This window comes from Chroicocephalus ridibundus, chromosome 18 (genome assembly GCF_963924245.1).
Source record: "Chroicocephalus ridibundus chromosome 18, bChrRid1.1, whole genome shotgun sequence".
Taxonomy (NCBI): Eukaryota; Metazoa; Chordata; class Aves; order Charadriiformes; family Laridae; genus Chroicocephalus; species Chroicocephalus ridibundus.
In genome coordinates, this window is record NC_086301.1 from 1,127,503 (window position 1) to 1,152,441 (window position 24,939).

The 24,939-nt window shown below is 58.6% G+C and overlaps 3 protein-coding genes across 9 annotated transcripts in view; 2 read left to right on the forward strand and 1 right to left on the reverse strand.

The window, feature by feature from the left end:
• Window positions 1–7,586, forward strand: part of RNF214 (ring finger protein 214) — an 8,857-nt gene extending 1,271 nt beyond the window's left edge. The window contains exons 5-15 of the mRNA XM_063355500.1: window positions 695–834; window positions 1,864–1,932; window positions 2,773–2,869; window positions 3,156–3,244; window positions 3,705–3,795; window positions 4,240–4,338; window positions 4,670–5,046; window positions 5,634–5,769; window positions 6,062–6,169; window positions 6,540–6,635; window positions 7,330–7,586. Coding sequence (XP_063211570.1) covers window positions 695–834; window positions 1,864–1,932; window positions 2,773–2,869; window positions 3,156–3,244; window positions 3,705–3,795; window positions 4,240–4,338; window positions 4,670–5,046; window positions 5,634–5,769; window positions 6,062–6,169; window positions 6,540–6,635; window positions 7,330–7,395 — 1,368 coding nt within the window. The 3' untranslated portion in view covers window positions 7,396–7,586. The remainder of the gene's footprint in view (window positions 1–694; window positions 835–1,863; window positions 1,933–2,772; window positions 2,870–3,155; window positions 3,245–3,704; window positions 3,796–4,239; window positions 4,339–4,669; window positions 5,047–5,633; window positions 5,770–6,061; window positions 6,170–6,539; window positions 6,636–7,329) is intronic.
• Window positions 7,587–7,881: 295 nt separating this feature from the next.
• BACE1 (beta-secretase 1) lies at window positions 7,882–17,785 on the reverse strand. The gene is made up of 9 exons (XM_063355322.1): window positions 17,488–17,785; window positions 13,489–13,577; window positions 12,739–12,955; window positions 12,309–12,446; window positions 12,068–12,202; window positions 11,822–11,923; window positions 11,527–11,676; window positions 11,219–11,390; window positions 7,882–11,135 (listed from the first exon to the last, which is right to left on the reverse strand). Exons 1-9 carry the CDS (start codon window positions 17,731–17,733, stop codon window positions 10,894–10,896), a joined length of 1,491 nt encoding a protein of 496 aa, XP_063211392.1. The 5' UTR covers window positions 17,734–17,785; the 3' UTR covers window positions 7,882–10,893.
• Window positions 17,786–18,122: 337 nt separating this feature from the next.
• Window positions 18,123–24,939, forward strand: part of CEP164 (centrosomal protein 164) — a 42,363-nt gene continuing 35,546 nt past the window's right edge. The window contains exons 1-5 of one of the 7 annotated variants that reach the window (XM_063355150.1): window positions 18,123–18,245; window positions 20,347–20,440; window positions 20,800–20,911; window positions 21,297–21,510; window positions 22,486–23,532. In XM_063355150.1, the coding sequence (XP_063211220.1) occupies window positions 20,359–20,440; window positions 20,800–20,911; window positions 21,297–21,510; window positions 22,486–23,532 (1,455 nt within the window). In that variant the 5' untranslated portion in view covers window positions 18,123–18,245; window positions 20,347–20,358. The other 6 variants (XM_063355148.1, XM_063355152.1, XM_063355153.1 and 3 more) reach the window with 6 other exon arrangements.

A 24,939-nucleotide genomic window follows, 5' to 3' on the forward strand; every position in this document is an offset into this window, starting at 1 on the left:
GTTTAACCTGCCTGTTAGCACTGCCGCTTACACGATTCAGGCGGGCTGCTTTGGCCTTGTGCAGAGCAAGCAGGCTGTGAGAGGTGGCAGTGACGCACTGCGTGGCAGTCTCCCTTCTGTACGACACTGCTTACAGCGCTAAGGGCTGGCCCCTGCCGAAATCGGGGTGCTGAGCAGCTCAGAACTAGTTCTAACACAGCATCCTGCACGCACGTCTGCTCCTGCCGGTGATATTGCAATGCCTCTTCAGCAAGCACAGTGTTTTTTCCAAATGAAAACTGCTGTGAAGTGAGGAGAATTAGTGCCGTGTGATTATTTAGATCTCTGAGGCCGTTTCTCTAGGATCACTAGGTTAAATGAGTGATTCACAACTGGCCCTGTAGTAGCTCACCTTAAGGCAGAAGGAACCATCAGTGTCTCATCGGCTAGATCTAAAACAGAGCAGAACTCCCTGCACCTTAAAACCCCTCTAAAAAGGCAGAAGAACCTGCGGTTCAGACTGTCTGTCTGTCTCCTGGGTTTCCTCGTAGCAATTGCTATATATCTTGCCTGGGCCTACTAAAAAGAAAGATCTTGGTGACACGTGTAATCTCATAATCTCTCTTCAATTAGTCTAAAATAATAATGGATTTAAAAACAAAACAGTTACTTGTGCATTTTGCTCTTTAATCGTGTGATGCTTGTTTTACTCCAGGAGATCCTGAAAGCAATTCAGGATGTTACGATCAAGCGAGAAGAGACAAAGAAGAAGATGGAGAAAGAAAAGAAAGAATTCTTGCAGAAAGAGCAGGATCTGAAAGCAGAAATTGAGAAACTCTGTGAGAAAGGCAGAAGGTATTAATATGGAAAATGAAGTAGTATTTTGGGAAGGGAAAAGGTATTGTTTAACCCTGATGTGTACCTGCTTAAGCAAAAGAGGATCACTTTGAACTTTTGGGAAGCAGCGAGTATTGGTGAGCGGTTTTGGACAGACCTGTATGGTTTTGAATGGATCTACCACGGAGAGAGCGCCTTTTGATTACAGAAAACGTGAGTTTTTGGGCAGCAGGTTGTTGCTTTGCCTGTCAGGTGTATGTGTGGACGGCGCTTGGCAAAGGGAACGTGCAGCTCAGCTCCGTGTGCTGCCGTCTTTCAGAATCCAGAGCCTCTCCGCAGGAGGCAGGACTGCAGTGCTAAGGGTGGGGTCTCATTGGCCTTTCCAAGTTGTTCTCCTCAAAATCTCCCGTTTCGGTAGGCTACTTGACCATGCCTTGCACCGGATGGTTTGGAAGACTGACTGCTGCCGTCAGGCCTTGCTGTGAGACAGGCTGCGTGCCCTGTGCAGAGAATCTCACTGGGTTCAGGGCAGGTCTAACACAAGCAAAACGCAAATTGTTTGTGGAGATTGGGAGGTTCCTTTGGGTGGTGAATTTGCACTTTTATGGAGCCGTTTTGTCATGTGGTAGAGGTCTGGGTTTTTTGGGATTTTTTGTTGTTTTTCTTTTTTTTTAAGTATTATTCTGGGGGCTCGGGATGTTTTTGGGTAAAGCTCCTTTAGTAATGGTTCCAAGTACTCAGCCCGTTTCCCCCTGAGTGAGCAGTTGCGAAGCGTGTGTTGTCAGAGTGGCACAGCTCCCTGCGGTGGATTCTGGTTCTACGCCACGGTCTTTGTGCACTATCATGATACAGCAAAATTTTTGCTCTGGAGGACGTTGGCGGTTGCTTTCAAACATTTATTGGATGGTGCAGCCCTCAGAGTGTGGCGTTACGTTGGGCGCGCAGCCGTGCCAATATGTTGTTTAAACTTGGGACCTGCGGCGTTAGGGGCTGGGCGATAACACCTTCGCAGCAGCTGACTCCATCTGTCCTTTTTCTCTTGTGCAGGTTGCTGAAAGAGCAGGAGGAGAAGGAAAACAAGATTGCTTCTCTGATTGCAGAGCAGTCTGATGAAAAGTAAGGCTCTTATCTGTTACTGGATTAGTGCTGTTGAATGCCCTTTTCCTTCCAGTCGTTTTGCTTTGGAGTGAATCTGATGCTTCTGGTGGGTTAGGCTAGAGAGAGCGGTCTCACGGTGCTGTCCACTTAGGCGCTCTAAAGGTTTTATCTCCTCTTCCGGCAGGCTGGTGCCCCGCTCTCTCCGTTAAATCCTCTTTTATCCTGGTCACAAACAGGCTTCTAGATCCTTGTGACATAAAGATCCCGTAAGATTAGAGTTCATGCTCAGTGGATTGACTCGGCTTGTAAGTGCTACCTCTGATTCAATTTCCACTTCCCAGAATTAGGGCAACCCTATTTCTCTGTCCGTTCCCCACAGCTGCCCAACTGCTCTAAACTCTGGGACGCTCGGGTATTTCACAGCTGGGCAGAGAAGCTCCGGTTCCAGGCATGGATGCTCACGTAACGCAGGTGGAAAGGGCCAGCTTTAAACTTCTCCAGGATCAGAACCGCTTAGTTCTGTGTGCTGTCTCAGGATGCTTCCTGGTTCAGACCTGTCCACCCTTCCCTGGAGTTGGACGGTATTTTGCCGGGGGGAATTCCCCTCTCCTCGTTTTGCCCAGGGTGTTTGCACACTGGTTGTTTGCGTGCTCTGGAACAGCTCGCTCTCGGGACGGTGACTCACGCAGCCTTGGGATCTGTGGCTGGTGTCATGGTCGGGAAGCTGTCGATCTTCTACGGTTCCACCCCATCCAGAGCTACCGGGATCGATCGGTTTTGTGGGAGTTTGTCAGCTCTCCTGTTCCATGCCATTGCAGCGCCTAAACCTAAGCAGGCTCGTTCTCTTTCTGTCCGCAGGCAGCTGTGGGAGATGGAGCTGGATAAACTGAAGAACCAGCACAATGAAATCAACAGGAACATTCTGGAGGAGACAGAACGGGCCTGGAAAGCAGAGGTTAGTAGGTGACTCCTTGCTCGCAAAGCAGTTGTTGAAGAGGGTCTTCGTGAGATTCCAGGTTGCTAATGAATTGTTTTGTGAAATTAGGAGCAGTTGAGGATGAGGCTAAGTCCCCCTCTTTGTGGGACAAGAGAAGGCGTAAGCAAGTATCGGTGCAGTAAACGTTAGTCGGGAGCGGTGCCCCAGTGCACGAGGCATGGTGCTTAGTGAAGGGGTTACATTCTGGCAGCATGAAACAAGGGACTACAAAAACTGCTCTTCATGTGGGGCCTCTGTCTGCTAGATCCTCTCCCTGGAGAGCCGAAAGGAGCTGCTGGTGTTGAAACTAGAAGAAGCAGAAAAGGAAGCAGAGCTACACCTCACCTACCTCAAGTAAGTCCTTGTAGTCTCAGAAACGGCGGGATAACTCGGCTGTCCCTACGTGCCCATTTCCTTTTCCTCAGCTTACGCTGCAGGTTTGACTGAAATAGCTCAAGGTGTCCTGTGGCTGTCTTATTAAAATAAAGTGACTCAGTCGTGTCACAGAACAAGGGCTCTGCGCGTTCCCCGTTCTGTCCATCTGCTGAACACGTGCCATGCTCTACACCGAGTGCTGTAGGCACAGCGTTGACTGTGGTGGCCGTGTCTCTGTCCGCCAGATCAGTCCATGCTCTGGTAGCACCACGCGCTCTCCTCTTGCGGGGTTCCTCGCGTGGGTGTGAGCCCTTCTTCCCGCCCAGCCGGAGCAGAGGAGCCCGCTGGGGGAAGGCAGGAGGGTGTGGGGTGGTAGTTGCTCCCACTTTGCTGGAGCGAGAGCGCAGTTGCAAGTGGGAAAGTTTAGTTGTGCTTGCAGGTCTGCACCGCCCACGCTGGAGACGATGAGGCCAAAGCAAGAGTGGGAGATGAGGCTGAACAGGATACGAATGACCAAGGAGAGTGTCCGAGTAAGTTCCTGCCGGACGGCCCCCAGCCTAACGGCGAGCAGTTCTTTGCATTGACGCTACTTCGCATGCTCAGTTTCAGCCCTCTTTGGGAGAGGACCAAGATCCATAAAAAGCCGTGTGCCCCAAAGCACGGCACAGTCGGTCTGCCTTTGCGAGCAGCTGCAGAGATTTTCTGCTTGTCTCTTCAGGCTCACGTGTGTGGATATGAACGCAGCGTGTTGGTTAATTGCAGAGGCGGTTACTCTGTTTCTCCCTCCAGGACCTTTTTCATGCTCTTGACTCCTGTGGAACTAAACTGTGTCTGCTTCAGGGCCTGTAACTGTTCCAGGGCTGAGAATGCTCTGGCCAGGCAGGGAAAGCTGCCTGTTCTAGGCACGCAGTGCCCAAAGCTTCCTCAGGTGGAGGAGGCTTTGATAAATGCCTCTGTTTTCCTTCCTCTGCTAGGATCAGTTCAACGACCACATTCAGATGGTGAGAAATGGAACAAAGCTGAGCAGCCTCCCACAGATCCCAACCCCAACGCTGCCACCTCCGCCCTCAGAAGTGAGTGCCTCTCCAGCCTCACGAACACAAGCTGTCACTGCCGGGAGGTTGCTGTGAGGCCCTGGGGGCAGCCTGCCCGCTGGCCTGTAGCTGGCACTGCCCGTGCTTTGTGCATTGAAGGAGGCTGTGGGGATTGCGTTTTCTGGAGTCCTGTGCTTCTGCCCTGTCCTTCTGGGCTTGCCTGCTGTGCCTGGAGAGGAGGGGAAGGGTCTTTCCCTTGCCTGCGGTTCAGCCCACCTCCTGTCTGGCTGGGGAGGGGGGCACTCAGCTCTGCTTTCAGATGGGCTTATTCTAACCAGCCTTTTCTTCTCCCCCTGTTTTTCTTTCTCAGACAGATTTCATGCTGACGGCATTCCAGCCCAACCCATCCCTTACGCCCAGGCTCCCGTTTCCCATCGGACCAGTTCCCGTTCCCATGGTCATGCCAAGTGCCGATCCTCGGGCACTCTCTTTTCCTCTCCTGAACCCTGCGATCTCCAGGCCCAACCAGCCTTCCCCGCCGCTGCCTGCTTCCCAAGGAAGAAACAGCCCAGTAGTGGCATCGCTTATTGGCACGCACAGCCCTCACATGACTCCCGCTGCCTCCATCCCTCCGCCGCCGGGCCTGGGAGGAGTTAACGTCACTCCAGAGTTTCACAGGCTGCAGCCAGCCGATAAGCTGGAAAAGCTGCTGGAGAAGTTGTTGACTCGGTTTCCACAGTGCAACAAGTAAGCGTCTCTCGCCTTGACCTTCCCCGAGAGTGAAGACTCGTGTGTGGGCCATGAGCTGGGGTGAGGGGGAGCGGAGCTCGTTTTGGCGCTTGTGGGGTCTGGAGGGAGTGAGGGAAGCCTGAAGGTGAGGAGCAAAGTCTGGGCGCTCTCTGTCGGGTTTGCCGTAGCACTGGGAATGAGGAACGTTTGGAGCTTTGTCTAAAGGACGGCGGTGGTAGCTGAGCACAGCCAAGAGCACCCGACATGCAGCGCCGCCTCAGGCGAGTCCTTCAGCCTCCGCGGTGGGTGCCGCATCCTGCCTGCACGGCAGGTGGGCGCTGTCTCTCGTTCCAGCTGGGGTTTCCCGCTCTTTCCCCAGCATTTTGAGGACGGAAGCTGCCTCAGCGTATGATTCCCTTCATTTTAGACAGTAGACGGTTGAGAGCACGCACTCCTTTGCTGTGATACGGGCTTGCCCTGGGGCTGGGGTGGCTGGTTCACCGGGGGCGGTGCTGCAGGGCCTTTGATGGAGGGTCCTGGTCCGTGGGGGCCGCTCGGCTCGCTGGCCGTGGCTGGGAGCTGTTAGCAGTCTGCTGTCCCTGCAGGGCCCAGCTCACCAACATACTGCAGCAGATCAAGACTGCTCGGAGGACCATGGCGGGTCTGACCATGGAGGAGCTGAACCAGCTGGTGGCGGCCAAGCTGGCGGAGCAGCAGGAGCGGGCAGCGGCCGGGGCTCAGGTGGGTGAGCGGTGCGGGACCGGTCGGGGCCCACCAGACTCCTCGCGGTGGGGTGCTGGGAAGGAGAGCCTGGGTAGCAGTGAGGAGCTGCGCCTGCTCCCTGGTTCCCCGCAGACTGAGCCGCCCAGGGCCCGCTGCTGGGCCAGGCAGAGCTCGGGCTGTGCGTCAGGCGTGTCCCCTGGGTTCCCCTTTCTGCTGACGGCGGGAGCAGTTTTCCCCGAGGTGACGTGGGGTAACACGGCTGTGCTTTCCTGCTGAGCGTTTCTGATGTGCCTCGTTTGCCTTGCTGCAGCCTCTCAGTCGAATCAGAGCCCCCATGTTCTCTGCTCCGCTGCCTCAGATCAGCACGCCCATGTTCCTGCCCCCGGCCCAGGTGGCTTACCCTGGAACAGCGTCACATGTAAGGCATTTTGGCTTTCCCAGAGCACTTCACCATGCCCGGGGAAAGCGGAGGGAGGGAGCCCTTCTGAGAAGTGCGCCGGTGAAGCTGGGACCTCTCTCCTCATGCAGCTGCTCGGGCTGGTGAGGTAGAAGGGGAGGGTTATGGGCAGGGCTCCTTTGTGCTCCCCACTGAGGGAGAGGGGAACGGCTGCAAGAGAGGTGGCAGAGGCTCTAACGTCATGGGATGGCTGTGTGCGGAGGGAGGATCGGGCAAACTGGCCCCTGGCTGCTGCTGGCGGGACGAGTGGCTGGAATGTGGAGTATGTGGTCTGAGCTGGGGTGTCTGACTCGTGTCTGTCTCCTTTCTGTTCCCTCGCGGCTCGTCCCAGACCCCGGCTGCCTGTAAGCTGTGTCTAATGTGCCAGAAGCTCGTGCAGCCCGGTGACCTTCACCCCATGGCCTGCTCGCACGTGCTGCACAAGGAGGTGAGTGTGTTTCCCCACTGCGTGCCGCTCTTGGGTTCCTCGTAATGGTTCCTAGTGCCAGTTCTCTTCCGTGGGCCCTGGGCACGTGTAGCGAGTCCCTGTTATACTGAGATCTTGCCAGGAGAACGGTACGATCAATAAACAACAACTCTTCATCCTGTCATCCTCCCTTTCCTTGCTGGGCCGCTCTGAGTGGCCGTTTGGTGGCGGCTTTGGGAACAGACTGTCCTTATTCCATCCTCCGAGCCTGTGCTCCTTGCTGGGAGCGTTAGGTCCTGGCCTTTTGCCTTCTTGGAGCAGGACAGTCTGGGAGGATCTGTAGAATACAGGGCGATGGAGAGAGCTGCCACCGTCGCCCAGGTGTCTGGGCACTGTGTGTCTGTGCACAGGAGCTCTTGGGAAGAGGAGGAGCCTTCTCATCCCGCAGTGCTGGCCCCAAATCCCTGTGGGGCCTCCAGCAACTGCCAAGGAAATGGAAAACCATGCATTGAGGAGGGCCTGGTGATCCTGCTAGGTTGAAGAGGGCTCCTTCCGCGTGGCGACCTTTTGATGGAGGCTGTCTCTAAGGAGCAAAAGAAACCATCCCTTAAAATGAGTGCTCGTGCCAGCACTCTTCTGGAAAAGTCGCGCCACGCTATGTTCACAGCGCCTTTGAGTTGTGCCTGTGGCTCTTGACTAATTCTCTCTCTTCCAGTGCATCAAATTCTGGGCACAAACCAACACAAATGACACTTGCCCCTTTTGCCCAAGTCTCAAATGACGGCTACTCGAACAAAGCGGTCCCACACGAGGAGTTGCTGTGAATAGACAGGATCAGTTCTAAGATTTCTACAGTTCTATATTTATACGACCATGTATACACATGTACATTTTTATTATATAGGTAATGGTGTGTATAGAAAGTCTGTATACATACAAATTCATAAATAAAGTGTGTATATTATGCAGTGATTTGGTGCTGCTCCTTATTTCTTAGTTCGCAGCCTGGCTGGCTTCCTTTGGAAGGGGCGTTACAGAGCGTAACCTGCTGGGATGCTAGTGGCTGCTTTAACTACCTCTTCCGCAGAGCTTCCAGCCGCTCCTTCTCCGGGGCCGATGATGCTCCCAGCAGCTCCGCGCTTGCTGCAAACCGTTCCCCTTGGCAGGACACCTCACCGCCCCGCGGTCCCCTCCCCTGCCCCGTCTGTCACCCGGCAATTACCCTCTTAGCAATGAGCAGGTTGCAGAGGCCGAGCATTTTTTGTGGTCTTTTTTTAATGTAATAATAATTTACCGTGTTAACATTCATTGTTCTTACATAGACAATAGGTTACAGAGTACTGGAGTCTACAGCGACAGCCTGCCGGAACCGTCCCCGTCCCCCTCTGGCGGGGCAGGGCTCCGCGCACCTTCACCTGCGGTTCCCTGCTGTAACTCCGGGCACGGGGTGGGGGAGCACTCGGGAACGAACCGGAGCGAACGGATTCGGCTGCACTGCAGCTCAGGATAACCAACCTGTCGCGGTTCCTAGTTTCCCCTCTCCTGCACTTCCTCCTCAAGCACGGGCTGACACGCCAACACCTTCTCCGTGGATTTCGGTGGGAGTGCGAGGTGCTCAGCACCACTTAAAATCTTGCACTTACTCTGTAAAATTTTTGCCCCCCCTTACTTGCAATCTGCGGCACAAATTCAGCACTGCTGAGGCAGCCGTGCCTCGGGGTGGGTCAGTGCAAGCGCTGCCCGGGTGCAGCACGCCTGAATCTGGCCACAGCCCCAATCTTCCTACACGCACGCGCTTGCCAGCGTGTTTTAAGGCAGTGGTCCACAACAGTCTCTGGGGTCCTGGGGGGGTCCTGGGGACGTGCTGGGCAGGCACGAGGCTGCGGATGGAGGTCTGTGCGCGCTCTGCCATTGCATAGCGTTGCCTTCTTGCGCCGGAGCGGACTCGCTGGATGCTTGCCGTTTTGGAGCAAGGCACGGGAACGGGGCACTAGCAGTGAGTGGGACAGTTTGGGGGTGCGTGGGACGGGCTGTTGTGGCGGTGCCCAGTGCTAGGGCTGGCTTCCCTCTCCTACCCTGCGTGTTTCCCCCTCCTGCCTCGCGTGCTGGCTCCCTCACTGTTCCCAGAAATACTTAGCTGCAGGATTTAGTTAACAGGCTTTGTGCTCAGCGATCGCTGCAGAGCCGCCCCTGTCCCCACCTGAACCGGTACCCTGGCTCTGGCGCTGCCGCCGTGACCAGCTGCCAGCACGGCCCCGGCACCGCAGGCAGCCCCCTCTTTTGCTCGTGGAGGAACGTTGCCTTTTCATGGGCGAGTCTCGGTTTTCCGAACGACGCGCTTTCCTGTCCAGGCTGGAGGCAGAGAAGTAAGGACACAGCACGGTGGCTGCAAGCTCAAGGGCGCCCGCCCCGGGGAAGGGAGAAGGTGAGCCTGCGGCCCCCTCTCCCTGGGGCAGGACGAGCTGCGGCGGGCGGGGAGAAGGGGAGGGTCGTCCTTATGTACTGGGAAATCCTCCCTTTGCCGGAGGAACACCATGAGGACAGAAGCAGCTCTTGCGCTCGATGTCCTTTGGGCTTGTGAACCACTGCTCTGCGTGCCCCAGCCCTGCCCTCCTGCGCCCCTCCACACCGTCACCTCCTCTGAAACCACCTCGGGCCACCTCTGAGCCATAAAGTGCTTCCGCCCGAGCACGCCGCTGCTGAGCAAGCCCTGGCCTGGGGTTGTGGCCAAGGGCCTAGGACTGAGCAGAAGGATAAAAATATTTTAAAAAAATCAACAAAACAGAACAGGGCCAAACCCCCTAATGTTGGGTTTGGAACAGTGGCTTTCAGGGCTAGAATTAAAAATATAGATATATGTATATATTGTACAAGTGAGAAGCGACCGTTATTTGTACACCTGTGTGCGGTGTGGGACCTGCTATATACACGCTCTGATTCTGCGCAGCTGCACTACCGGTGACTCGCATTATAAAAAAAAAAAAAGAAGAAATAAATACAACCATGTGTTTAAAAAATAATAAACGCTGCAGTCCCCACCGCCGCCGCCTGCCCCCACGCCGCCGGGGTGTCTCACGCCTCGGGAGCGGGAGCGCAGCCGCGGCCAGGACGCACGGACTCGTGGATGGAGCGGAGGAGCCCCCGCACCGAGGGACGCGACGTGCCGGCGGTGAGGCAGGGCAGGGGCTGCGGGTGGGGGCCGGCCGGGCGCTGGCTCCCCTATGGCTTTCGAAGGGACGGGCGGGCTGGGGAGCAGTCGGCACCGGCGCTGGGTACTCCGCTCTCTCCTGGCGCACGGTTTCTGCATGTAGCAGGCTGTGCAGTGCTTGTGGGGGACGCCGCTGCCTTCCCTCCCCGGGCAGCCCCTGTCCCCGCGCCGGGAGGCTGCCTTCCCCAGGGCAGGAGGGCAGCAGCCAGCGGCTTCTCCATGGCAGGCGCCATTGATGCTGGAAGGGAGGTGAGGCAGGTTCCCGAGCCCTGGGGACGTGGCGAGCAGCAGCGGAGCGGGGAGAGGATGGGTGCCGGCTCCTGCCTGTCCCGGGGGGCAGCGGGGAGGGCAGGGTGGGCGCAGGGAAGGACAGTTTGGCGGGGCAGAGGAAATGCCATGGCAAATGTTAGAGCAAGCGGTGTACGGGGGAGCAGGAGGATGGGAGGGAAAGCCCTGGCTCTGGCTGCTCCTGTCCCGGGCAGCCCCAGGCTGGCCCTGCATCTCTGCAAACGGCCCGGGGCTGGGGACGGGAGGCTCCGGAGATGGGAACGGGGCAGTCGGGCTGGGGCAGGCGTCCCGCGCAGGGAGGGAAGGCACGGCTGCAGCACGCAAGCACGCACGCACAGCTCCCTGCATGGAGAGCCTGGCCCAGCAGCTTCCCGGCAGGGCGGGCTGAGACGGGCGGCGGCACAGGGACGGAGGGAGACGGGGGACAGGCAGGGGATGGCTCGGCGGCGTGACTCCGTCAAACTTGGCAGGGCTGGGCAGGAGAGCCTGGGACAGCCCGGCGCGCCCTGGTGCCGCAGCAGAGATGCTCCCCCCAGCCCCCAGGACGGGGTCGCTGCGCTCTCACCCCTCCCCAGCTGCCAGGCTCCTTCTGCAGGTCCCAGACGAACACAGGCCAGGCCTGGGGCTCCCACGGGCACCGAGTCCCCCAGCGCCAGGAGGACCTGGGCTGGGGGTCTGAGCTCCCCGCGCTGCCTCCACGCTCCAGCCCCCGGAGAAAGGACCTACCTCTCCCTGCCCTGCTGCCTCACCTGCGGCCCCCGGGGCCGCCCCCACGCTCCGCCATCACTTCAGCAAGGATATGTCATCGGCAAAGTCGTCGTGGTCCCGCCGCAGGCAGTGGAAGCAGCGCCACTGGAACACCATGAGGCAGAGGGGCAGCATGAAGAGGGCGCAGATGGCTGCCATGACGTAGGCGATGGTCATCAGGGTGGACTCGTCCGTCTGCGGGATGTTGTAGCCACAGTCCTCCATGTTGGAGTGCAGGTAGGGACCCTCCACTGCCGCCGTCCGAAACTCGTCGTGCACTGTGGGCAAGAGAAGGCAGGGCTCTGGCCACCACGCCACCACGTCCCCTCCGCCACTCCCTCCCTCCGCGCCCAGCCCTCACCGTGGCAGGCGCTGACAGCGAAGCCGATGCGCTTGCGGGCACGGTCGAAGACCACGTAGAAGCCCTCCATGATAACGGCGCCCATGACCGTGCCCGTGGAGGACTGGGAGATGGCAAACTTGTAGCAGTCGTCCTGAGAGGTGGCCACGTCCTCCACCGGGCGCAGGTATTGCTGCAGGAAGAGAGGGGCTGTCAGGAATGGGGACTGGGGCCGAGCTTTGCCCACCCAGCGCGGTCCTGCCCAGGCGACCAGCTCCAGCCCGCTCTCCAGCTCGGCTCCGGGCAGGGTCTGGCCCGGCCACGCTCACCTGGGGCAGGATGGTGATCCGGAAGGACTGGTTGGTGGCCTCCCCCATCAGGTAGAGGGACAGGACCGGGAAGATGTGCCAGGGGGTGGTGCCGACCTGCCAGCAAACCAGCTGCTCCCCCAGCCAGAAGCCATCTGGGAACTTCTCCGTCTGCCGGAGGGAGGGGGGAGGTGAGCGGGGCCATGCCGGGCAGGCAGCAGAGATGCTCAGGCTGGTGACAGGCAGCCATGCTGCCCGCAGCCCCACGCTGGCCCTGGGGACGTGCCCACGGTGGGCAGGGATGGGTTTCACTGACCGAAGAAGCCGTTTTGATGGATTTCACCGCAGCCTCGAACACCTTCTTTGGCAGCCTGAGGTTGGTGGTCCCGCTGTCCACGATACTCTTGTCATAGTTGTACTGGGGGCAGAAGAGGAGGAGTGACCCGGGCGCGAGGCCCCAGCCCCGCTCCCCTCCCGATCTCCTTCAGCTCGAAGGCGGACGCCTCCGGCAGCAGCAACGAAGCAGTGCCCCGCAGGGCAGGCTCCCCCGCCGCCCCCTCACCTCTTTGCAGTCCATGTTCAGGTCCTGCCCGTTGACCTCCAGCTTGACGATGATGACCTCGTAGTACCACTCCTTCCGGATGGGCGTGTACCAGATGTCACCCACGTACAGCGAGCGGTCGATGCCACCAATGATCTGCAGCAGAGACAGAAAGGCGCTGCCACCCCACGCTGCCAGCTCCGGCCAGGCACGTCCCCCCCGGGCAGCCCCACCACCTCCCCGCGGCCTGCGCAGCGCTCACCATGCTGCCCCCCACCGACGCCACGGTCTCCGTCTCGTTGGGCGAGAAGCCTGCCCCGCAAAGCTGGAGGGAGAAGATGTTGGGCACCCGGGTCTGCTTCACCAGGGAGTCAAAGAAGGGCTCCAGGCTGTCGTCGGGCTGGCAGGAGGAGAAAGCAGAGGCAGGACAGGGATGTGTCAGCGCTACCCCTTCTCCAGGGGCTTCCCGTGCCCAGGGGAGCACCCCTCGCCGGGACCGCTGTGCCCCAGGGATCCTGGCTCTGCGTGCTCTTGGAGCAGGGCTCAAGGTCACCAGCACGGCTGCAAGCTGGGCCCCGAGGACCGAGTGGAGGCAAGGAGAGAGGGAATCGAACCCTGCTGGGACGGGGTGCCCACCCCTGCCGGCAGGGCCAGGCTGAGCCGGTGCCCGGAGGGCTGTGAGCAGGACTCACCCGGGCGATCTCGGCGTACGCCAACCCCAGGATCCCTTCCCAGTTGGAGCCGTTGATGAAGAATTTGTCCGACTCGGTGATGGCAGCGATGTTGGCTCTGACGGTGACGTTGGGGCCGTGGGGGATGGTGACGAGGTCGGTGCCCAGTTCCCCTTCCCACTTGCCCTGGGTGTAGGGCACATACACACCCTTCCGCAGGTCACGGTAGGTGCTGGACCTGCAACGGCGTCGAAGAGCCAGAGTAAGAGCGGTGTGGAGGAGGAGTGGGTGCCCACACGCTGGGTGGCAGTGGGAGCGCACGCACGCACAGCCCAGCATTTGCAAGCGTGGAGGCGTGCCTGTCCCGCAGAGCCGGGTGGCTGTGCAAGCACGGCGCACTTCTCCACGCATGTGGCTGTTGGGAGCCCCACCACGCGTCGGTGAGGCACCAGGACGGCTCCTTGCAGCCTGGGCAAGGCTGTCACAGGGTGTGCAGGGGACAAGCCCGGCTGTTGTTTGCCATGCACAACGGCCAGAGGCCTAGATACCATCTTAAATGTTCTGGGAGGGTGGACAGGCGGCCGAGGGCTCCCTCTTTCTCCTGGCACAGAAGGGGCCGTGTGGACCCAGCCATCCTGGAGGCTGGAGGTACCTGGCAGGGTCTGGCCAGACCCCCAGCAAGAAGGGGCACCATCCCTTGGTGGGGCCAGGGCTGTGTCACGGGCACACGAAGCGGTGGCTGTGCTCTCTGCGTCCCCCCAGCGTACTCACAGCTGCCGCTGGTAGTATCTCCGGAGGAAGGGGTGAGGCGCGGCTCCCACTGCGAAGTTACTGCTCCCCGTGTCCACCAGGATATTCAGCTGGAGAAGGAAGAGACAGGGAAGCTCGTCACTGCAGTGGGACCCTGCTGTACCATCCGCCCAGCTCTGTCTGCCACCGCAGGTGAGTGACACCTTTTCTGTCCCCATGCCGGGCACGTGGTGGCTGCTGCACCGTGTGCTTCCCAGGGAGCCACGGCTCTCCATCCCCATCTGGGCAGCCAGCCTGGCTCTGCCCTCCCGCCCAGGGCCAGGGCTTGCCCCGCTCGCCTCTGCCCGGCACCTGGACCCTCTGCCAGCCCCACTGTCGGGCTGGCGGGGCTCAGCCCACCCTATGTGGGCATGGGGACAGGCAGAGGCAGGGCAGGGAGGCTGCCCTGGTGCCTGCTGCGTCTGGGAATGCCCAGGAGGCGGGAAGGATGCTGCACAGCATCGCAGAGCCCCGAGCTGAGCAGGGTCCCTCTTTTGCCGTGTCTGGGGACAGCTCAGAGACGCTGCGAGAGGACGCAGTGGTGGAGCAGGAGTCAGCGACATCAGGGTGCTGCATGAAAAGCAAACATCGTCCGGCACCGTGCAAACAGAGAGTGTGCTCTCCTCTCAGCCCTGCCCGGCCTCAACCCCTGCGCCCAGTGCCTGAACCCGCAGGCAGGATTCGGCAAGCACCCGGCAGGGTGTCGTGGGGCCAGAGGGAGCAGCAGCAAGACGGGGTGCCCAGGCTCCCCTTGCCAGCAAACCTAATTTGCTCGCAAAGCTGGTCGGAAGGATTGATGGTACACAAGCCAACGCGGACCGCTGGGTCCGCTAATCGGCCATCCATATGCTGAGCTCTGATCCTGATTCATTTCTGCCTGTGCGCTGGATTACCGGCTCACTGGCAGGGTTTGGCAAACGTCCCGCCGGCGGGGCCGGGAGCGGGCTAGCTGGACCCTGCCCCCAGCTGAACACTGCCTGCGGCCCCTCTGCCACGCGAGGGGCAGCGTGGGGATGGCCAGGGTGGCAGCGGGGCTCCGGAAGGCTCCCGGCCACGCTGGGGGGCAGAGCTGCGGGCTGAGCTCTGACCTCCAGCCCTGGGGGCGCCTCACCAGCACCGCCCCAGCCCGCAGCACGCCAGGGCTTCGGCCCTTAATCTGCGGGGTCAGAGGGGAGAGGAAGGAGGCTAATGCGCTTGTGCTAATCGCAAAAGCGCTGGGCTACAGCTGCCAGAGTTTTCTCCATGGCCTGCTGACAGGGGCTGGCTGCAGACACCATGTCCTGGGTTCCCCTTGCCCCAGCCCTGCCACCCTGCCCGTTGTCACTGTGCTGCGCTGGGAGACAGGTCTCCCCGGAAGGGAGCCAGGCTGGCTTCTTACCTACGGGAACAGTTCTGCCACAGGTAAAGATCAGAGTGGCACATTCACCCTTCCAATATCCCCCTCGGGTGAGTGCCAAGAGCTGCCGGGGCAGCTCAGCACCCGCTGTGCAGCCTGACCTTCCCCTGGCAACCCGGCACCTGCAGCCGCCGCCGCTGCGCCCGGCCGTTCCCGGGGCCGTTCTGTTTGATCAGTCATTAGGGACCATCTGCTCCACACAGCGCATCTTCGGTACCCCAAGGAGACGGGTTTCCCTGGAGAAAGACCTGCCGAGCTGATGCCGCAGGGAGAGGATGCAGGCGGCAGGGAGGATTTTTGCTCTCTCCCGTCCAAGAGCAGCAGTTGTGCCGGGGAAGAGAGGCAAGCCGCCGCTACCCAGGCCCTGCATGCAACCCCCCAGCGGCCAGACAGCCCCAACCCCAGCCGTTCCGCGCCAGGCTGGTGGGTACGACATGCATAAGTGATGGTGAGAGCAGTGGCGGGGACCCACACCCCGCAGGCGCCATCCTGCTGACGGGGGTCACGCAGAGGACCCCCTGGAGAGGACCCGCATCCTCAAGACTCAGCCAGACCGTTGATTCCAGCCAGGACACGGCACGTGAACCAGCGAGGCCAGGACATGTGCGGCAGGGACGCTGTCTGAAACCCGTCCGCTGCTCCCTGGAAGTGACAGCCCCCCCGGGCACCTCGGCAGAAGCAGTGGCTCTGCGTGGCATGTGCCCTGGGTGCTGTGTGCTGCTCCTGGGGCAGCGAGCCTCAACCAGGTCACAGGGGCACCAAGCCTTCGCTATTTGTCCCAAAGCACCAGCTCCCAGTGCTCGGCTCCCACCCTATTCCCCGTCTATTTATGAATCAGCCGGTCCTGGGGAGCCTGGCATGGGCGTGCAGCAAAACCAACATGCAAAGGGACACGGAGCGTGAGAGCTGACGGCGACTTCGCAGTGCAGCACAGCTCAGAAACAAAATTACAGCGCCACAGAATAAAGAAACCCCTTTGCCAGCACCAGGAAGGTGAGAGGAAAGGTGAGGAGGGAGATGGGCAGCACGCGTGCCTTTCAGAAGGATGCACGCACCCCCACAGAGAAACCCCCTCCTTGCTCCCCGATTTCCTGCATATGCACAGCCATACTCTTCCATGTGAATCTTTTAATTCCATTACAACGCCTGGAGGGACTGTGCTCCAGCGCACACACACGCGCGCACGCACCACGTTCGCATTTGGAAGGAGTCCAAGGCTGGAAGATGCTGCCCAAAAGGGTGACTGGCTCCGAAATGCACGAGTGCCTGGAAACAGGTGGTTTGCATGGAAATTATCTGGCAGCTGCAACACGTGGCAGATCCCAGGCAAAAGATGATGAAATCCCATTTAAAACTAGGGTTTAGACATAATCTCCTCCCTTTTTCCCTAAACACACCCCGGAGAGTAGAGAATAAAGCCCAGGCACACAGGGACACCACGGAACCGAGACGCCCGATTTCTGTATCACCCCCCTGTCCGCAGTTCACGTCTCGCTGGCGTCGCTGTCTCCTGCCACGTGTGCGGAGCCGTGCTGGGCACCCAGGACGGAGCCAGCTCATGGGGAAAAGCCAGCCTTCCCTTCAGAGTCTGCGTGGGCGCTGGCTGTTTTGGCAGCCCCAGCGTACGTGGTGGGTGGCAGGTGCGTGGGAGCAACGTGGGCCCTCTGGTACCGAGCTGGCCCCCGCCACCTCGTGGGCCACACTGGCTGCTGACGGTGGTTGGTACGAGCGTATGGGCGCAAAAGGATTCGGCAGCAGGAACCTCCACAATCTCACCCAGAAAAGAAGGGGGGAGCTGGTCCGCCCTGGGCACACGTCCCTCGGCACCCATCCCGCCCCCAGCGCACAGGCAGACAGTGCCACGCGTGTGAGCTGGGCAGCGCAGCTCCCAGGACACGGGGGACACCGAGGAAAAGATGGAGCAGGAGCAGGGCGTGGTGATGCACCAGCTCCAGCTCTGCCTGCCCTTTCTGTCCCCGGCTCCTGCCCGCTGTCCCCCGACTCCTGCGCAGCGACGACCTGCTCGACAGCCCCGAGACAAGCAATCTCGGGAGAACGTGCCCCGCTCAGGAGCGGCATGCGGAGCCGGGCGGGCGGCAGCAGCTGCTGGGGGGAACGTGCCAAGCGTGGCTTCCATCGCGCCTGCATGTGCCCGCCGCCGGCAGGCGCAGGGCCGTGCGGACGGGCACGCCGCTCTCCCGCCCGCTCGCCGCCCACGCAGCTCCTGCCCGGTGGCATCCCCGGGCCGGGGAGGGAGGGATGCAGCCCGGCCCGCCGCCACGCAGCCCCCGGGGGTGTCCACCCGGGTGAGCCGCGAGTGACCTTCGGCGGGTGCCACCAGCCGGCGTCCACCGACAGCCAACAGAAAGAGCAGCATCACGGGATGAGGGGGCCCGGGAGCGCTGCCCGACAGCGGCAGCCACACGGCAGCCTGGCTCGGCCGCGCAGCCTCCCCTCTGCACCAAACGGCGGGCCCGGAGCGGGACCGCAGCCCCGCTGCAGGCCCGGCCCGGCGGCTCGGCGGCCCCCTCCGCGGCGGGGGAGGGAGCGGAGCCCGCGCCCGCGGGCGGCCCGGCGGCCCCTACCTTCTGCGGGGGGCTGCCCACCGTCATCTCCACGTAGTAGCCCTGCCCGGACTTGCCCCGCAGGTTATCGATCATCTCCACGAAGCTGCCGCCCCGCTCGGCCTCCTCCGGCGCCCGGCGGGCCCGGGGCCCCGCCGGCAGGGCCGCGCCGCCCCGTAACGGCAGCCGGATCCGCGGCGGGGCCGGGCGGGCGCGCAGGGCGGCCGCCCCCAGCCACAGCAGCAGCCAGGGCCAGGCGGCCGCCATCGCCCTCCGCCGCACCGGCGGCTCCCCGCCCCGGAAAGCCCGCCCGCCTCCGCCGCGCCGCCCGCCCGCCCGCCGGCGGAAGCGCTCTCGTCCGCGGCCCGGCCCGGCTCCCCGCTGGCCGGCTGCGGCCCGACCCGGCCCGGCACCGCCGTCTCGCCGCCGTGCTCCTGCCCCCCCCGCGCCGCCGGGCCGGGCCGGGCCGAGCCGGGTGGCGGGCCCGGGCGACGCGTCGCCATGGCAACGCGCGGCGGGACCCGCCCCTCCCGGACTACAGCCCCCGGCAGGCGCCGCCGCACCGCTGACGTCACGCCGCCGGCCATCACGCTGGCCAATCAGACGTCGGGCCGCCCGCCGTCGGCCAATCCTATTTGTCCCGGGGGTGGGCCGTGCGGTTGCCAGGAGAGCCGGAATCCGGAAGTGGTGCCGGCCCCGGGCAACCCGTGGGCGTCCATGGAAGCAGCGAGCGGGCGGCGGCGGTTCCCCCCGCGGATCCGGCCCGGCCGGAGCCCGCGGTGAGCGGGGCTCGGGCTGGGCAGCCGGCGGGGCCCGGGGTGAGCGTACGGGGCCGGCAGGAGGCGGGGAGGGCCGGAGCGCGGCAGGCGGGGGAGGCCGCCAGGATTAATGGCCGCTGCGGAGATTGGCTTTGCTGAAGAGCGATAAGTACGGAGGGGGCTGAGGGCGGGGGAAGGGGGCAGCGAAGGCTCAGTTTAAGGTAGCGGTGTAGTTGTGCAGACAGCAACCTCATGAAGTTCACCCAGGGCGAGTGCTGGCCCCTGCACCTGGGGAGGGATGACCCCCTGCACCGGTACAGGTTGGGGCTGACCTGCTGGAGAGCAGCTCCGCAGAGAGACCTGGGGGTCCTGGGGGACAACAAATTGGCCACGAGGCAGCAACGTGCCCTCGGGGCCAAGAGGGCCGATGGTCTCCTGGGGCGCATTCAAAAGCGTGTGGCAGGAGGTGGAGGGAGGTCATCCTCCCCCTCTGCTCTGCCCTGGGGAGGCCACAGCTGGAGCACTGGGTCCAGTTGTGGGATGGCCAGTTCAAGGCAGACAGGGAACTGCTGGAGAGAGTCCAGCAGAGGCCACAAAGGTGATCAAGGGACTGGAGCACCTCTCTGCTGAGGAAAGGCTGAGGGACCTGGGTCTGTTCAGCCTGGAGAAGAGCAGGCTGAGGGGGGATCTCCTCAATGCTCATCAACAGCTAAAGGGTGGGTGGCAAGAGGATGGGGCCAGGCTCTTTTTGGTGGTGCCCCACAACAGGACAAGGGGCAACGGGCAGAAACCGGAACACGGGAAACTCCATCTCATCATGAGGGAAAATCTTCTTTCTTGTGAGGGTGCCAGAGCCCTGGCACAGGCTGCCCAGAGAGGTGGTGGAGTCTCCTCCTCTTCTCTGGAGATATTCCAAATGCACCTGGATGTGCTCCTGTCCCACTTGCTCCAGGTGACCCCGCTCTGGCAGGGGGGCTGGATGAGATGATGTCCAGAGGTCCCTTCCAACCCCTGCAATCTGTGATCCTGCTCCAGGTAGTCGATGTTGGTGCGTTAATGATGCCCTCTGCTTGTGCTGACACTGGCATTTGTGCAGCTGCCAGCTTTCTGGGCTGCCAGTGCACATTGCTTCTCATCCACCAACAACCCCAGGTCCTTCTCCTCGGGGCTGCTCCGGAGGTGGGACATCTTAAATTAGAATCCTTTTATAGCTTCTGAAGTGCCCTCTGGGAAGGAGAGAGAGGCCAAGGCAAGCCAGGTGTGGGGAGAAGCTGCCTTGTCCCTGGGCAGTGCTGATTCAGCCCAGGGACTGCTCTCAAAAGGCTGTGCTGTGCTCTGGGAAAACCGCTTTCTCTCTTTCTTTTTTCCCCCTTTCTCATTTCAGCTTATTTTTTGCATCTTTAAAAAGTCCCTGAAGCAAGTGTTCATCTCCTGTGTGGAAGCTTGAAAGCCTGGGGGGGTCTGGTTATGACTTCTGTGCTGCTCCAGCTGTGCTCCCTGTTCCCACAACCCCTATGAAGTGTGTGTGCGAGGTCTTTGATTCGGTTTTGCTGTGCGCTGTGAGCAGAGCTGTGCCCTGTGGTGTGTCGCCCTTCCTTTGGGGTGGCTGGGGCTGTGGGTGTTGTGACTGGTGCAGCTTCGTCCCCCTCGTCCTTGGGGTGGGTGTTGGACTGTGGAGATCTCCTGGCTGTGCGCGGTGCATCCAAGCAGCGCACAGCCCTCAGGTGGGCTCAAGCGCCTTGTTACCAAAGGAATAAATCATAAAGCAGAACTAAATGCCAGCAATCCCTACCCTTTTATAGGGGAGGGGTGGGGGGAAACATGCCTGTACATAATGTAATGTTTCTGCCCCTCCCTTTGTGCTGTTAATTCACTTTGAGCTGCTGCCCAGCGCTTTTAGCTGTGTCCTCCTGCCTTTACTGGAATCCATCTGTTCTGGCTGCCTTCTCTCTTTGCCCTTCCCGTCTGCACCCACGCTTGGCCGCCCCAGCGCACCTTGTTCCCCTCCACAGCCCCTGTGCCGAGTTTCCCAGGGCTCTGCCACATGCTGCGTGACGAGGAAGCTTTATTTCTGAGTGCAGGAGATCGTTGTGTTTTTGTGTTGTGACCTTCGTGCTCCCAGGTGCAGGGAGCCATGGCAGGATCTATGATGCGCGTTGGTGACCAGCTCATCCTGGAAGAAAATTATGATGAGACATACATTCCCAGTGAGCAAGGTAACTGATGCCCGTCCTCCTAGGAGCTGTGATAAGGGGTTCAAGCATGCAAGTTACTTCTAGGTGTATTAAGAAAACAGCAACTGGGGAGAGCGTGGGTGGAGAGGGTAGAATAAATGGGATTTCATAGAAGACAGAGCTGAAAAATTAGCTTTTTGGCTGGGAATATAGATGCCCTTTTGCAGTCTGTCTCCCTGCTTTACCAGCCTGGTAGGATGTGCTCACTGACACACGAGGCCGTGCTGTCAGCTTCGTATCAGGATTTCCCAGTGTGCCCATTGCTTTAGCTGAGGAGGTCGGTTTTATTGCGTAGTGCCGGGTGTACAGGTGTAGACCAGCTTCCTCTTCTGTTTTCCTAGAAATCCAGGATTTTGCACGGGAGATCGGGATTGACCCTGAGAAGGAGCCGGAGCTGATATGGCTGGCCAGGGAAGGCATCGTGGCCCCGTTACCACCCGAGTGGAAGCCCTGGTGAGAGCCCTGCCAGCAGCAGTGTCTGTGCCGTTGGACTCCTGGCCTCCCCTGCTGTGTGCTGCCCACGTCGGTGGCAGAGCGGGGTACCAGCTGGCGACGGGGGGCAATGCCACGACAGATGTACTTCCTGTGGATGGGGGGCTCAGGTCTTTTTGGGGTGGTGGAAGAAGGGGAAAGAGAGTTTGGGGAGTTGGATAAGGGCGTGAGTGGTCTCTAGGAGAGCTGCTTCCCCACACTCACGTGTCTTTGGGCTCTTGGAGGTGTCACGTTCCTCTTCGCTGAGCTTAAGGTGATTACGTGAGCCCATAAGAATGTTCTGGTATGTGCATCTGTATTTGTATGTGCTCTTTCATCTTTTCATGCTGGTTTCTTTGCCATACAGCCAAGATATCACTGGTGATATCTATTACTTCAACTTTGCTAACGGCCAGTCCGTGTGGGACCACCCCTGTGACGACCACTACAGAGAGCTTGTCATCCAGGAGCGAGAGAAACTGCTGGCACGTGGCGGCCTGAAGAAGAAAGAGAAGAAGAAGAAGAAAGAAAAGAAAGAGAAGAAAGATAAGAAGGAGAAGCAGTCACTGAAGCGACCCACCGTGAGTAGGCTCTGCTTGCAGTGCTGCCGGGGCGGGCTGAGCGGAGGATGGACAAGTGGCTGTGAATTAGGGGTCTGTGCTGTTGCTGCTTTGGCATCGGAACAGCGATCCCCTGACGAGGGATCCTGTCCAGCAGGGTTGTGAGTTTGATGAAAATCCCACAGAAGTGGGGTCACAAACCCACGGAGGTTGGGAAGCTTCCCTTTAGAAGTACACAGGTGGGGCAGGGGTGCCACAGCCCTGGGATGCTGTTGCCGAGCAGGATGTGGCACCAGCCTTTGTACCAGCCAAGGATGCTGGTCCTATTCTTAGCAGCAGATATTTGGAGTGCTGGAAAGACTTCCTTCCTTGGAGAGGACAACAAATGGTGTTTATGCAGTGTCCACGCATCTGTTGCTATGATATCCAGGCATTGAACACGGGTTTAGATGTGTGAGGTTAGTCTGCTTTGCCGTTGGTATCTGCAAGCATAACCAAATTCCCTTTATATCCCAAGCGATAGCAAATATCGCTTCCAACAACAACCTTCTGTTGTTGCTCAAGGCATAGACCTCTTCAACTCAGAAAGCCTCTAGCCTTCACTCTCAGCATCTTCTTCTACGCGTATGTATGTAACTTCAAGTGCTGAAAAATTTACACACTTATTTATATACAAAATTGTGTATTAAATAAGTGTTTATTTCTACTTTAGATAGATAAGGGCATACATAGCTATATGTGATATATTTTAGTGATTTGCTAATATTTATCTACTTAGAATATGCAGCCAGGTGCTCTCCCTTCAACTTCCTTCTGTCAAATGCCCTCTGCCACTCGGCCCCCCGGCAGGAGAGTCCCGAGCCAGACCCAGATAGCCAGATTAGAGACAAAGGCTGCCTTGCCGATGGCAAAGGGAGACCATCAGACTTAAGTGAATCCAGCAGAATATTTGCAGGCCCGTGGCCAAACAAACTGCCTCCCCTGCTTGTTTCAAAGGTCAGCAGACTATGCCAGATCTTACCTGATGCGGAGAACGCTTTAGAAAAAGGCCCCTCTTCTAGCAGCCTTGATGTAGACATCGACCAGGACCAATACACACCTTTAGAAATGGGAGAAAAGCTTTGTCTTGACTCCTCTGACTCGCAGTCTGATGATTTAGAAGTTAGGCCACCAGTGCAACCGCTGCGTGTGTCAAAGCAATCCTATTCACAAGACTTTGAGAAATTGAAAGCTCTACTAGATGCCTCAGAACACAAAATCCTGCTCTTTGAAGATGAAGAACTGAAAGAAAAGTGGCAGATGAAAGATGTGATGGGTGAGTGTGTCCATAAGCCTGATGATCGCTTCTCAGTCAGAGAGAAGTCTACAGGACTGGATGGAGATGGGGGAAGAAGTCCAGGCGTATTGCAAGCCAGAGAAAAAGAAAACTTCTACCACGGGAACAATGAAGTGACTCTGCTGGATGTCAGTCTCACAGATGACTGGAGTTTGCAGGAGACAGCTGATATCCCATACGCTCAAGAAGAGCTGAGATCCCACAGCAAGGTATCTGAGAGTAGAAGTAAGAGGAAAGCTCGAGATGAGGCCTTGGGTCAAGCCGTCAGTCTGCACAAGAGCAATGAGACCATCAGCAGACCTGAGAGAGGGGGTTTAAAGCAGATGGAGCTGCTGGACGTAGGAGCAGACATAGAAGTAGACAGTAGCAATGGTATGCTAGAGAGCCGCTCTGCAGTCCCTCACGAGATCACAGGTATACTACCCTGCTTCCAAGGGGTAGATGCAAAGAGAGGAGTCGATGTGGATCCTACATCAAAACATGTGTTTTCGTCTGCTAAAAATGGCTGGAGAAGCGAGGAAGGAAGCGGTTTGATATCAGAGCAAGCTCCCAGAGTGTGGGGAGAGAAAGCCGCAGCAGACTTGCAGGCGGAGTGCCAGGGGAGCAAGAGTCTCTGTCAGCACGTGGAAGTGGAGATGACCCAACCCAGAGAAACTGCGGGGAGGTGCGGCAAAGTAGATGTTGGTGAAGGAGCAGGTGGGAATGAGGTAGGACTAAGTCCTTTGATGGCCCTTCCATTATCAACATTTCTGGAGAATCGAGGGTGTGAATTTTTGCTTCTAAGCTCACTTTCAGGAGAAAAGGGGCGAAACTGTCCTGTTGGGGGTCACATATGCAGATGTGGCATTAATTATAGTGGTTTTCCTGAAGGTCAGGAGGTGGCTTGCAAAAGTCTGTGGTCTTCATTGCATGGCAAACGCTGCAGAACTGGCACCTCGTGTTAGCTTTGCAAGGACGTGAAGTGCCTTCTGAACTCAACAACAGGCTATGGGCAGTAAATCAAGCGGGATGGCAACATAGAATACAAAAGCATCTTTAATTTTGGCTCTAAGACTTTTTGTAGTAAGCGCACTACAAAGTCAGTCTTTTCTCTAGGGCCCTACAACCTAAATTGAGGGGCGATAGCTTATTCAGATGTTTTTTTGCTTAATTTTGCTTGCTGAATCTCAAGTGCCAGAGTGATTGAGTTTGGTTAAGGTGATGTAAGAAACCATAAGTCGCAGCCAGCTCTCCTGCATCCATGGCCAGTACCTTGAGAAATGGACTCTGTTCCCTCTTAAATGAGAGAAAAATGGGGGAAAGTTAGAATTAGCTTTCTCAAACAAAAGGAGGAGTGTTCTCCATGATCACAGGCCATGGTTTTGCAGGCGGGTGCGGTACCGACTTGTCTGAGCACAGTTTAGTCCTTGCACTGCTGCTGCTGTGCTCTTAGGACACCAAAGTAGCTTACAGGTGTGATGGGCCCATCCGTAAACGTAACTTTCTCCTTCCTCTGAATAGCTGGACCATTTGGCTCTGTTTTGCCCAGACTTTTTCCCTTTGCCTATAGCAGGATCCCGCCCTTCGCTGGGAAGAATGTTCCAGGTTGTTTTGTCTTTGTCCATAAGTAATTGCCTCAATTTAATAAGAACTTATCAAATCTCCTGTTCTGGAGGAAAAAAAAATGGAACTGAAAGGTCAATGTATGTAATGTTAATGAATTGCTTTGCTCTAGCGTTGCCGGTACCCAGCTGTGGCTCCACCAAATTGCTAGCTCGGGTTTCTAATTACCAGCATGCGGTAGTGCTTGGTTAGCTGATAAGAACTAGGACTATAAATACCAAATAAACTGCAAATTATCCTGAAAGTTTTAATTGGCCTGATGGAAGCGAGTTTGTCTTTGTTGAAGGACAGCTAACATTCTCTGCTCCGTGTGTGTAGTTAATGGCCATCTGCAAAAAATAATTAGTTAAGCCCAGAATGTGTGATTTATTCTGTTACCATTGCTGTGGCAGCGACTTGGTGGAAGAAGGATCAGGGGAACGTTCATCTCCCTCTCCTCGTCCCTCGGTGTGCGAGTGCGTTCACTGTCTTCAGTTTCTAACCTGGTACAGACAGAGAGCACAGGAGCCGTG